Source organism: Triplophysa dalaica, chromosome 3, assembly GCF_015846415.1.
Source record: "Triplophysa dalaica isolate WHDGS20190420 chromosome 3, ASM1584641v1, whole genome shotgun sequence".
Classification (NCBI taxonomy): domain Eukaryota; kingdom Metazoa; phylum Chordata; class Actinopteri; order Cypriniformes; family Nemacheilidae; genus Triplophysa; species Triplophysa dalaica.
Window position 1 is genome coordinate 10,228,389 of NC_079544.1, and position 13,136 is coordinate 10,241,524.

General features: G+C 37.4%; 4 protein-coding genes across 6 annotated transcripts in view; 2 read left to right on the forward strand and 2 right to left on the reverse strand.

Moving 5' to 3' along the window:
- Nucleotides 1-889: 889 nt before the first annotated feature.
- Nucleotides 890-2,438, forward strand: mplkip (M-phase specific PLK1 interacting protein). 2 transcript variants are annotated; one of them, XM_056743501.1, is made up of 3 exons: nucleotides 890-1,367; nucleotides 1,606-1,793; nucleotides 2,058-2,438. In XM_056743501.1, exons 1-3 carry the CDS (start codon nucleotides 1,038-1,040, stop codon nucleotides 2,221-2,223), a joined length of 684 nt encoding a protein of 227 aa, XP_056599479.1. In that variant the 5' UTR covers nucleotides 890-1,037; the 3' UTR covers nucleotides 2,224-2,438. The 2 variants fall into 2 exon arrangements, with proteins under 2 accessions (XP_056599479.1, XP_056599480.1); XM_056743502.1 differs by having other exon boundaries at nucleotides 893-1,367; nucleotides 1,606-2,200.
- A 186-nt stretch (nucleotides 2,439-2,624) lies between these two features.
- ralab (v-ral simian leukemia viral oncogene homolog Ab (ras related)) lies at nucleotides 2,625-8,043 on the reverse strand. The gene is made up of 5 exons (XM_056743503.1): nucleotides 7,779-8,043; nucleotides 5,134-5,315; nucleotides 4,847-5,055; nucleotides 4,592-4,766; nucleotides 2,625-4,447 (listed from the first exon to the last, which is right to left on the reverse strand). Exons 2-5 carry the CDS (start codon nucleotides 5,233-5,235, stop codon nucleotides 4,328-4,330), a joined length of 606 nt encoding a protein of 201 aa, XP_056599481.1. The 5' UTR covers nucleotides 5,236-5,315; nucleotides 7,779-8,043; the 3' UTR covers nucleotides 2,625-4,327.
- Nucleotides 8,044-8,373: 330 nt separating this feature from the next.
- On the reverse strand, nucleotides 8,374-10,876 carry c3h7orf25 (chromosome 3 C7orf25 homolog). 2 transcript variants are annotated; one of them, XM_056744164.1, is made up of 2 exons: nucleotides 10,799-10,876; nucleotides 8,374-10,173 (listed from the first exon to the last, which is right to left on the reverse strand). In XM_056744164.1, exon 2 carries the CDS (start codon nucleotides 10,113-10,115, stop codon nucleotides 8,784-8,786), a length of 1,332 nt encoding a protein of 443 aa, XP_056600142.1. In that variant the 5' UTR covers nucleotides 10,116-10,173; nucleotides 10,799-10,876; the 3' UTR covers nucleotides 8,374-8,783. The 2 variants fall into 2 exon arrangements, with proteins under 2 accessions (XP_056600142.1, XP_056600144.1); XM_056744166.1 differs by having other exon boundaries at nucleotides 10,776-10,847.
- A 102-nt stretch (nucleotides 10,877-10,978) lies between these two features.
- fbxl7 (F-box and leucine-rich repeat protein 7) overlaps nucleotides 10,979-13,136 on the forward strand; it is a 30,824-nt gene continuing 28,666 nt past the window's right edge. The window contains exon 1 of the mRNA XM_056744163.1: nucleotides 10,979-11,672. Within this exon, the coding sequence (XP_056600141.1) occupies nucleotides 11,636-11,672 (37 nt within the window). The 5' untranslated portion in view covers nucleotides 10,979-11,635. The remainder of the gene's footprint in view (nucleotides 11,673-13,136) is intronic.

The window sequence follows — 13,136 nt, forward strand, 5'->3', positions numbered from 1 at the left end:
TTTTCTTGATGAGAAAACGGACCTAAGAAAATAAGTCTTCTTTTTAGTAAAAAAAATATGGAATTTCAGTGAATTTGTGCTTAAAACAAGCAAAACAAATCTGCCAATGTGGTAAGAAAAATAATCTTGAATTGAGTGACTTCGGCAGATTTTTGCTTGTTTTAAGCACTAGTTCACTGAAATGTCATATTTTTTTGCCAAACCAAGATTTCTTTTCTTAGGTCATTTTGTTCACCAAGAAAATACATCTTGTTTCAAGATTTTGTAGACATTTTTACTGGAAAACAAGAAATAAAGACTAAGTAAGATAGTCATTTTTGCAGTGTATGGCTTACAGATATTGAAAACCTAAAATTCAGTGTCTGAGACAATTTAGACAACTTATTTTACTGTATAAGATCAATTAAAAAAATGATATTTTAAAAAGAAGTGTCAGGCTTCTGAAAGTATGTATATTTGGTTGGGCCTTCATTTGCATGAATTAATGCATCAATGTGATGTGGTATGAGCAGTTTCACAGGCTGATTGCCTCCATGCCACATTACGCCACATTGATGCAGTAATATTGAGTACATAGAAATGAACACACATTTTCTGAGACACTGAATTTGGGGTTTTCATTATCTTTAAGCCATATCATCAAAATTTCAAGAAATAAAGGCTTGAAATATTTCACTCTGTTTAATTAATCTATATTATATATGGGTTTGCTTTCTGAAAGAGTGACGAAAAATATTGACCTTTTTCATGATAATAAGATGTACCTGTAGACTACACCCAAGCCTTTCAGATTTGCAGTGATTAAACCCATTTACGGGTGCTTAACACGCCATGTGAATAGGCGGCAGTATCGAGTCCATCTCTCACAATGTTTTCACATGCAAATCGGCCCGGTACTCTGTGAATTTCTTGTTCCGGGTCAACCCCCTTTGATGCGCTTAGTGAAGAACATACGTCAATAGCTATTAAACGCGTACCTTGCAAAGTTAATTTTCAGTCAAGGTTTGAAGAGCAAAGCGGGAAAATACCTCAACGCAATGCAAAGGCCACATTTTCGGCATCCGCGCCCGGGTCCAAGGACTGCAGGTTTCCGCAGTCCGCCTCCAGCTTTCGACAGGACAGGGAGTATGGTTCCGTCGCCTCCGTGGGCATTTTCAACACCGCCACCGCCGTTTGGACCGAGATTTGGACAGTATTCCCCAAATACACCGCCGAGGGAGTTCTTTGGTAATAGGGGTGGCAGCGGTGGGAAACATTTTAGCGGCCAGCCGCCTGGTCACACACCGCGCAGGTTGAACCCGAGTCCCCGGGGCACACCGTACAGACGCTCGCCGTATGACAATTCGGGACGACACGCCGAGCACCAGGTAGTTAAATCGCGAATTAAACAAAATTGTGATTAATGCGTGCGTTAAACTATTATAGTTGCTCCTCTAACTTAGTGCCTATTTCCCGTTTCATTGATCAAATGCAGTATTCGGCTGTTTTGATCGGTGTTTGATTTGTGTGATAAACTGCGCATTGTGCGCGTTTTAATTGTCTAAATATTCTATCAGGGCTTGAATTTAGTCGTTTTAATGTCTTTAATGATAATTTCTCCTCAAGGGTTCACCACGGACATCCACACCATTTGGGTCAACGCATGGCAGGGAGAGAGGGACAAATGATATGGAAAAGTATTACAAACCTACAATGCTACAAGATCCCTGGGCTGACCTAAAGCCTATCTCAGTCACAGAAACTGAGTCTAAAAGCAACTCCCAGCAAACCACAAACACAGGCAGACCAGGAAGGTATTATAATTGAAGCAAAGTACATTTCAAGGAAATGTAGTCAAGCTTACCTTAAAAAAAGAAAGCAGTCCCATTTCATTAATGCGACACTGCTATTGAAGATTTTTTAAATGGGAGTCTACCAACACAAAGATAAACTTTTATTTGGGACTTGATTCAGGATTCACCAGCAATAGTTCTTGAGAATTTGCTCCAAACTATTTTTTTTAAATTGTGTACTTTCTTGTACAAAGAGACTTTTTGTCTTTTATATCTTTTTCACAGGATCAGAAAACTTTGTTGCGGTAGCACACGGCAAGCTATTCAACCTAGTTTGTCATTTTGGCCAACTCCCATGGAGTTTGCTGATGCGCTTAATTCAGAGGCACACCTATTAAAAATACTGTCTTACAAAAGAGGTCATAACAACACGTCTACCTCTGTATCCTGACTTTATGTTGGAAAAAACAGGTCAGGACAAGTATTTGTAGAGTTGTCGCCTTTCCTGATGTTCTATGGACTGTTATTGTTTTAACTTTTTTTTTTTTGGTGACCTATGGTTTTATAAAATTTCACAATTTCTTTTCTGTTTTGTAAAAAACATGGACTGATTTCAGACAATTGGTTGGATCATAAGCCTAACTGCAATAAAAAATTATAATTCAATACGGCATTTGACCAAAAACATAAGTGGATAATCTGTTACACTTTTATGACTTAAAAAAGTGTCTTCATAAAGTCATCTTACAATCAACAAGTTTTTAATAATTGGGAGAAAACATCATTATATCGCAACCCATCTCTGTATGTGTAAAGCAACATTTTTTAACCATTCGATACATTTGACTCATATTAGAGGGCTACAAAAATAGATTTTATTAATGTAATGGTACACATAACATTTTAAATTCAATCTGCATGAATGTTAACTTTTTATTTACATTCACATCATAAATTGTAGTTGATTAGCTGTTGTAATAATACATAACATCTGTGTATTCTTCTTGGTCATCTTCTGGTTCTGTTCTAATTTGGCCTTCGTAAACTACCTCATGTTTCAAATTTGCATGTGCAGGATTTGAGACACTCTGCATATATTACAATTTCAGCTAAATCGATAAATAAGCAATACAAGCTTATATCAAAAGGTACTGTAAACTCCAAGACAGAGTTGGGGTCTCTTGAGGCATCAGCTGTTAATATTGTTAGCATCATTACCCCATGGCATGCATCTAGCGCAAACAGACCAATGATGAGCTTTGTTCAATGGTATTAACCCGCTATAACTAAGCTGATCAAGAAAAGAGACCACAGTGCAAAAAAACAGATTACTAAATTACACAGTTGGCATTGAAAAAGCAGTGTAGTTGCGGTACCTGCAGATGGTAATATAAAAGTAACATGTTTGGTAGGTACTAGAATAGTGTAAAAAGAAATTGTACAATCTACATATATTTTCACATGAAACATTAGGGTGGAATCTAGTTATTCAAAGCAATGTTATTATCTGGGATAATCTGCACAGTAGCCATTAGGGCCAAGTGTTTAAAACCCACTTTCTGTCCAGAACATTTAGAGTTTCGTAGTATGAGCAAGTTAAACGTCACAAAATTAAATTCTAAACCCCAAAGAACTAAAATTCAGAAATGTTTTAATTTACAATAGAAAATATAATTACACAGGATAAAAGTTCCAAGAAAATTGCATATAAGTTATAATATAGTACACAATTCAGTCTGTGTAATAAAGCAACATTCCAGCCTGTTTTTCACAGTAAACTAGACCCACATCAATGATGTTCTTTTCTAAATAGCAAAATGTCATTATGAACACATCAACAGCATTAAAGAAACCGTCATTCTGCTGCCACATAAACACAGGAATGTCAAATAGCCCTTTTGACTGCAAATATTTGAAATGTGCATATGTGGAGTTCTGTTTAGCTCACACAGTATATGCACTGTTAGGCTTGGGATATTTATGATGAAATGAAGGAGGGTGACAACACAGACTTAAGTCATCATCGCTGAAATCTTTTGCCTTAACACTTTTAAAGTGTTTTGGTAAAAACAGACCATCAAGAATAAACTCCAGATCAATTACTGGGTTTAACCCAGTTAGCTATCATTAAGCAAGTGTTCTTTTTCTAGAGTAATAATTAGATATGATTGTTAGTCTAGGCATAGCTGTAATTTTGTAACTTTTTTTAAGTGGGCAGAATAGTATTTTTTACATACCTAGTGCTAGTATTTAGCATTTTATCTGTTCCTGAATCTGTCACATTCAAAGTTGAAAGCAACCAAAGTAAATGGCATTGCAATGGCTGAAGATTAATGCACAATATTGGAGTTAACTGCTTTTTAGTTCTTCAGTATGGTGTGCTTGAGCTATGAAATGTTCTTATTTGATATGTCAGACCTTTGACACCATTTGAGTATCAGATATTCTATCCTTTCATACCCATTAAAAAAACACAAAGAAACAGACATAGATAGAGATCGTAGCTTGGTGAAACCTGATGGGTTTCATTTTTGTAGTGCAGATGGACTCTGTCATTATAAAATGCAACATCTTTCCCGAATCCTCTTTACCAAACTTTTTCTCTTATTTTCATCTTTCTTTTGGCCATCTTCCATTTTTCTGGCTCTGATCTCACGCATGAGATCAAAAAACACCTGGAAAGATTATGAAGTTTATATGATTATGAAGTTTATATGAACGTATCAATGAAATCTATAGAAAAACCTCTTCAGTTGTGCTCAGTTCCATAAGTTTTATGAAATAAAATGGCTGTCAAACCAGTCTTTTATAAGGCCTACCTTATCGACGTTGGCACGGGTTTTGGCAGAAGTCTCGACGTAGCTGACTCCCCACTGATCTGCTCTGGCTTTGGCCTCCTCCACCCCAACCTGTCGTCGGTCCTCCAAGTCTGACTTATTTCCCACCAGTAGGAAAGGTACATTTTCCTTCTCTTTCACACGAATGATCTGATCTCTTAAGATTAGAAAATATAAACTTTAATAATGAAGTTTCACACTTGTACCAAGGTTTCAACTTCATGAAAGTGTCTCTACCTGAGATCAGCAGTAGCAGCAAAAGATTCTGATTCTGTGATGGAGAACACACAGAGAAATCCCTCTCCACTGCGGAAATAATTATCTCGAATGGCAGCGTAGTCCTCCTGACCAGCTGTGTCAAGGATGTCGATTTGGACTTCCTCTCCATCTAGAACCACTTTTTTTCTGTAGCTGTCGGCTTTAGTGGGCTCATAGTCTTCCACAAACTTAACAAGGATAAGTTACAGCAGAATTACTCTTGTTTAATGTCATTGATGTGAATGGTCTAAAGGGTAAAGTCTTACCTCATCATACATAAACTGCAGTGTTAATGCTGACTTGCCAACGCCACCACTGCCCACCATTATCACTTTATGAAGGGCCAGAGCATTCTTGTTAGCAGCCATGGCGTCCAGCTTTGAGACACAGGTGGCAGTGCAGTGATGGGAGACCACAAAGTCAGAGGTAGGTGGGTATTAAGAGAACCCTGGAAGGGAGTCATAGAGAAGAACAGAGCCAATCACTGAAAAGTTTTGTGTGGTAATTGTTTCAACAATGTCGTCTTAATGTTTTTAACCTTACACCGTGTACACACTGGATGCGACAGCCGCAACATGACAAAAGACATTAGCAATGCATTAGCACCAAATATAATTTCAAATTTTGTCCACATTGGATGTGGCGCGGTGCAACGTAACAGACCCATTAAGAACAAGCAGGTTGTCATGTTGTGTTGTGTACGGTGTAGACATGATGTTAGATTTAAAAGAGTAAATATTTTAAATCCTTCTTTGGTCCTACTTTCCAACAACAAGTTTACGTACATACATACACGTTGTGAAAACACTTTCATTTTCTTATAATAGGCGTTATTACCTTACTGACTCTCAAATTCTTTGTATTATACCATCCTTTCTATTAGCCTACTCTGATCTGATTGGTCAGATGGACAATTCTGCTATGACTGGTCTACCACGTGTGCCACGGAGTGACGCAAAACTGTCCCGGAACTGAAATTAGAATGACAGACAATTTGTTCGCGTAATTTAGAGTCAAATCCTTTTTTCCCACGCCAATAAGTTTGTCATTAGTTCACTTTCGGCTTTACAATTGGCACTGGCAGACTGCTTACATTCACATTCATCAACATTACACACCGCATGAAATTTAATTTTAAAGACATTTTAATGTTTACTCTTGAAGAATAGTTGAGCCCAAACCCATAGGTTTTTCAGAAATGTCATAAATGATGACACTGAGTAGTTATTACGCGTTACTCTGTTGTGACAGTAGTATAGACAACTTCTTTATAAACTGAAACGAGAAGTTTTTTCTGGAAAAGTGATTGTTTACATTTTCCAAAGTGGTCTATAGACAGGTAGTTTGTTATATATGCATAGCAGCTACTGTTTTATTCATTTAAGAACAAAGAACATTCATTAAACCGAATTTGTACTTGTATTTATGAATAATTAGCTTTCTCCTATTCTCATCAATTACTCTGACTTCTCCTGAGACTAAAAAGAATAAAACAATAGGGCTTTTCATAAGGGACAGTGTAGAACTCGTCTGCTCCCTTCCTAACTGACACTGACATCATCACTCATTGAACTGAAGCAACTGAACTGAACTTGCCCAAAAGGAGTGTAAAATCAACATAGTTTTAAAGGAAGCTTTTAAAAAAAACTGAATGAGTAGATCTGATCTGACAAACAGCCCAGTACACGATGAGGATGAGAATAGAGTGCCTATGCTTGACTGATTTCTGCAATTTGAATACATATAATTAACTATTCACCAAAAAATTTAAAGAAATTGGAGGAATTATCATGAGTGGCTCCACCATTTTGATAGAATATAGTGTGTTGACTCAAATGCAATCTAATGGACTACTAACTGAAACAGTTTTTTATTAGGTTTACTCACTGTGTTCTGTATCATTTGTGGTGTGTACAGACAGGGTGTGGCTAATATTACATTTCCATGATTTCTTTCACATAAATTGACACCACATTAATACAATTGTTGTCAGAACGAGCAACAATAGTAATGGAAAATTCAAATGATCAGTTGACTAATGGGGCATCACATTTCTCAATGGGCGCTTCAATAGTCTTTTGTTTGTAGTCTGGCCTATTTCAATAACAGATGAGGGAGTGGCATGACAGCCAGTGGTAAACATTTCTCCACCTTTTAAGTATTAAAACAGGTAGATTTAAAATAGTATTGATTCTTGATTGTGTGATGTAGGCCATCATGCTTATCCTGAACATTGCATGTGACAGCATGAATATGCTGTGATGACATTAAAATATACAATTGTGATTACAATCATTTAATGATAGAAAACTACTAATAGTAAAACAAATAAATGCTACCATTTGAAAATCTTTTTGTTGGCTGAAGTAAATTAAAAGCCATTACGTTCATAAAGAAACAAGTTCTCACTTCTGGGTTTTAATACATTCTTCAACAATCAAACCACAGCATGGGCTTGATATTTGACACCTGTTACACATTTCTACTATTATTTACACAAAACAAGACACGTATAAATTCATTTAAACGCGAGTATGGAGCAACGCCAGAGGAATCATCCCAACAGTGTTATCATTGACTCAATGATAGTATGCTAAGAACTGCCGTTAAGCTAACATGCTAAGTCAATTATTGCGAAACGACACGCTCGAGCTTCTCCTGGAGTTGGAAAGTAAAACCCCGAGTGTTTTTCCTGTTATATAAAAATACAGATAGGCGCCAAATAACTCTTCCGTGTTCAGAGACAAGGGATGATACAGTTTAGCACATCCAAGCTAACAGGGAAATCATGACTCTGTATCTTAAAAATAGAGTGCGTTGAATATCAAATGGGTTACAGATTCAATGGGCGAATAACCATGTGTTGTTAACCATCAAAATAATGGATAAAGTGAGTGCAAATCAAGCTTACCCAACAGGCACTCGCGTGTTCGACGTCTTGTTAGCTTTGCTGCTATGGGCAGATTTGTTTTGCTTCAGTGCATGACTCAGAAGGGAGTACCGACAGCCTGGGCTTCACAAACAGGCTTCCGAGTGACTTCAGTAAACTGTGAGGAACATTTTTACACGGGCACGGATTGTCTAATGTTACTTAACATTACATACTCGATAATCGTTTCGTACTGTACAGGTTTATTTTATGTAACCTTGATAGATTCCTCTTGTCGATATGAGTGCTGGATGTAACAGATGAAGTTGAGGATGAACACTTATTTTCATTTAAATCACCACATTGGTTTACTTTAAATTACTGAAGTACACTAAAAAAATGTATAAATGTTAACTACAAAGGTATTTCTACTGTAGCAACTTTTACGTTGACTGTGAAAAAGAACAATGAACTGTTTGAAATGATCAAGATAAATATCTTGACTTGTATTATGAAATACATTCTCATGTTTAATTTTACCAGAAAGCAGCTTTTATACTTAAGTATTTTCAGATATTAAACACTACCAAATTTACAAATCACACAACTGAGACAATAGTAACATGATACGAACACATTTGCATTTTCATATGCTTTTATTTTGTACTCTTTTTCAAAATAGATTTGTAAATCAAGATTAAATGAAAACAAAATTCAGCCAGGCTGGTGGTTTGGTAAAACAAACTACATTGAAAAGAAATAAATCTGTAGCATATAGTCAGGGTCTCTGCTTTTTTGCAGTGTTTTTCTTTGAACATTATTTTTGCTACTATGATACATTTGGTTACTTTGACATCTGCGCTGCTTTGCATTGAAGTGCTGCAATTGAGGCTCTGAGATCACAGAGTTTACATAAAGTCAGTGTCTATCTGCAACCAGCTTTGCAATTTATTTCCAAGTATTTATTCATACCTTTCACAAATAATGTAAGCATGAAGTCCATTGCTGACACATTATTATTTATAGAGTATTTTAGTCATATTTCTTTCATATTGGAGTTGCTCTCCATTCTTTACCCTCAGTAAGTGCACGGGGTTGGTGGATGAAAACGCTGTATCGCACACCCTGGTTAGCAGCTGCACGTACAAATCCGCTGTTTGCAGTCATAGTGACAGCCAGCAATGTGTCTCCTGTCCCAAAGATCATCAGTGATCTGTGGTTCACCTTTGAGCTTGTAGCTAGTCGTTTGGTGCGCTCAGATGGCTGGTCTGGAACCACCTTGAGTCTGGCTAGCAGCTCCTCAGCTCTGGCTTTTTCTCCCGGGCCTCCTAATGTATCGAGGATGACACGGAAGTCTTTAACAGCCGAATGACAAGCAAACAATTCTTTTCCCTCCATGAATTCTTCCAGCTTGTGCAGGACCTTCTCTTGCCGTTCCTGTGCAGCTTGCTCAGTCAACACCACCTCCTTAAAAGTGAAGTGACAGTTACCGTGGCTGAGCGAAGACACGTAGGTGATCAGAGTAGTGATATCAAGGTTGACCCTGTTGCACACATCCACCTTTACCTCAGTAGGAAAGGCAAGGCTGGCCACGATAGTGTCTCTATCGACACAAGTGTGCATATATCCTATGTCATCTTCATCATCATACTTTTCTTCCTCGTCCACAACATCATTGTCTTGCTCATGGTATTCTTCAACACAATCATGTTTATCTTCATTTTTTTTATCCTCTTCTTCCTCCTCCTCCTCCTCCTCTTCGTCGTCTTCCTCTTCTCCTCCAATTATCATATTAACAGCAACAATGTCACCTCTCACAGAAATACCCATCTCCTTCAGTTTGTCAGCCATGGGGCTGGATACACCATTGTAGAAGGCAAATATTATGTGTGGGTTGCTGTACTGCACAGGCTGTTGTTTACTGGCCTCAAGAAAATCTTCTGCTTGCCGGATCACACTTTTATCTCCATACTGGCCTCTGCCTTGCCAGATATTGTGTAGAGCCTCTGCTTTGCGCCCAATGGCTTTTACCCAGGTGTGTCCGCCATTGGCCACCACATCAACCACCAATGTCTGCTTCTGGCCGTCAGTTCCCTCATAGGCAAACACGTGAAGCACACTCAACACATTCTCTAGAGATTCAGCGGACTCGACAATGGCCTTTAGGTGAGTAAGGTTGGTACTCTGCAGGTGGGACTCTTTTATCACAACCTTGCCTGCTTCCACTTTTTGCAAGAACTTTAACTCCGCCCGAAGTTTACTGCACAATTTAGCACGTCCTTCGACATCATGGCCCTGTCGACTACAAATCTGGTCCACTTGCTCAAGCAGCTCCTTGGCTACTCTGATCCGGTCCTGCAGCGTGGAGAAAGTGGCCATTGCTGTTGAACATTATTTCTTCAGAATGAGGAATGAAACAGCTGTCAGGACCAAAAACCTGTGACATTAAATAATATGCATTACTGGATTATAGTTTGATATAAAATTTGTTTAAAAATATGATGGTTTAGTGCTGTAATTATAAATAAGAAAATAAGTAGGCAATTAAGTTTGTTTCCAATGACCTTTGTTTTTCAAATACAAAGGAAGCCTTTTTCATTCGGCTTCTTTTTAGAAAATGTAATGTCAACATGCAAAGACGTTTAAAGTAGTTGTCAAATCCCGTTACAGAAGAAGCGTTGACAGAAAAAATATTAAGTTAATAAATTAACCTAGGCCTAGCTTTAGCAAAGCATCATAACACAACACATGAATGAGAACGAGTACATAAACATAGGGTGGGTAACGTTAAGTAGCTTGAGCCATTTTTGATAGTCACCTCAATGTCAAAAAATGTCCTATCGACCACAATTTCACCATATTTCATTTTACACGATAAAGTTAAACTAACGGTTAGGTCACGTTTTAACGACATCAGCCTATAAATACGTGGACATATCAGCTTGCTCGGTTATAGCTATTATTTCCCATATACTAAACACGTTTAGCAGTTTGCTGATATGCGGCTAAAGTTACTTCAGTAAAAGAAAAGCGACTTACTAAGGAAACTATAAGATACTCACAATCTTCACAGGTTCAAACCGGAGAGCTTCTGCTTTTAGCCGACGCTACTACAACCACCACCGAGTGAAAATGTGTAGCGCTGTCACTACTGTGCATGTATGTCGCCACCTATCTGGGAGGTTAGGAAGTACATGCGTTACATTATTGTAGTAGGCTGTAAGTTGTTGTTCACTTTGACAGCGAGTGACACATTTTCATATAAACACATTTTATACAGCTATATTTCGGAATTAAATGTGAAGTAGGCTATACGATATAAGGGTTTATTTACAAAACACAATTTTAATAGTCCGTATTTCGCACATTCTGAAGTTCGTCTACGTTACACACATTGCATTTATAACTTTCTAATAGTATGTTAAAGCTCTGTTCTCTTAGTCGCTATAGATGTAACATTACGGCACAGAAAAGAGGGAGGGTACCGCAGACGCGTGAAAGTGTGCGCATGGTAACACTCGGATTCTGCACGAGCGAATGCGTGGTCCTGACGCAACAAGTATCTGGTTTCCAGTCTCTCCTTTTGGATGACTACTCGCTGTCTGGAGAAGAAGAGGTTTTAACATTAAGAAAAGACGTACCCAGCATTTCTTTTCCGAATTTGAGCACTTTTATATTACTTTTAGTACAACTACGTTGATTTTTATCCGATTTCATAATAGTTGAAATACTTTTTTTACCGTTATTTCTTTTCTTGATGCATTAAAGGTGGACGAGGATCGAAGTGTATTTGAATAGTCTTTGAAGAATTTTTCACCACATCTTCGTTGAAATTGTACGTGTTTTACGCATATGGATACTTTTAGGGAGCGCAGACGGTAGATTATGAATTCCGCAGGATGGGTGCGAACAATGGGAAACAGAGCGGGAGTGAAGGTGAGTGCCAAAATCAAACTTTCAGAGCCAGCCACAACTCTCCTTTTCCACTGTTAAATCTCGCTGTAGCCTACAGCAGCCATAGTTGTGTCAACGTCACTTTTCCAGTTTATTCTTTGTGGACAACGGTAGCCAAGCAGTAAACTATTGGAAGAACTCTTTATAAACCATAAATTGGGGAATACTTGTCACAGCACGATGTGTGATCATACATTTGAAAGGTATCTATTAAAAATGAACAGTAAAATTTATTCTGGCATTTGGCCATAATAAATATTGTGCAATTAAAGTAAATACAATTAAATGTATTAATCTACTAGGTTTGTGAATGAATGTATACAATCATATTGTCTTAACGGTTGGAACTGAAATACACTGGAGGCTAAAGAGTTAATCTATAGCCTATAGGAATATATTATTATATATGTTATAGGATGTAGTTTATGCTTAAAAGGTAAAAAATTGGTCATTTTATATTTTAATATATCCAGCGAAAGGCTTAAATATTTCTTGTCTTTTTACATTAATGTTTGTTTTAAGAGACTGTTTTACTGTCTGCTTTTAACATAAATAGATATGGACTGATATTCATCTGCTTACCATTCGTCACAGACAAAAAGATTTTACTGCACTTAGAAAATAGGAAAGAAAAACAAAAAGCTCAAAACAGCTTTATGAGAACTTTAGAGGGTTGGAACTAATAAAAAAACAACTGTGTGCCAACGCTGCAAACTAGCTGGTAACAGTCAATGATGGGTGGGTTATTTTAATAAAATCTGGGCATAACACATACTGTAATCTTAGTTTGAGGGTGATATTTTTTTTTCAACATATATGTCACACACAGGTCACTTAAGGTTAGAAACTACCCATTGAAATGATTGAGACTGTTCATAATCAAAAGCTCATGAGTGCCCATGCTATGGACTGAACTCTCTAACAGTGTGTATCTGGCTGTGTGAAAGACTTGTGGTCTCTTAAAGAGCACCAGATTTCTGGAAGGTCAGGGTTTGGCCTACCCTCAGACTGAACATTATGCATTCTGCTTAGACAGCTTTCCAGTTTGCATATTTAACATATGACCATCTATAACAATGTTTACCTTTTGCCATTGAGGGCCTTACAACGTGTATTCTGTTGACTGATGGCATATTAAATCAATTATGTCTACTGCTGAAGTTGCATTTAGGTCTTTACTTAATTTAGTTCTAGGACAGACATATTTCGGATGAACATTTAAATGCATGCTGTATTTTAAACTGAGCAATGTTGTCTTCGCATTTAAATGCACCATATTATAAACATAAATTGCAGGCCAACAAATGGTAAAAATACAGTTTTCCATATAAAGTGCTGTTTGAGTCCCTTAAAAACATGAGTCAACTTAAAAGGGAACTCCGCAGAAAAATAAAAATTCTGCCATGAATTACTAACCCTCAAGGCATTGGACTAGCACATCCGTTC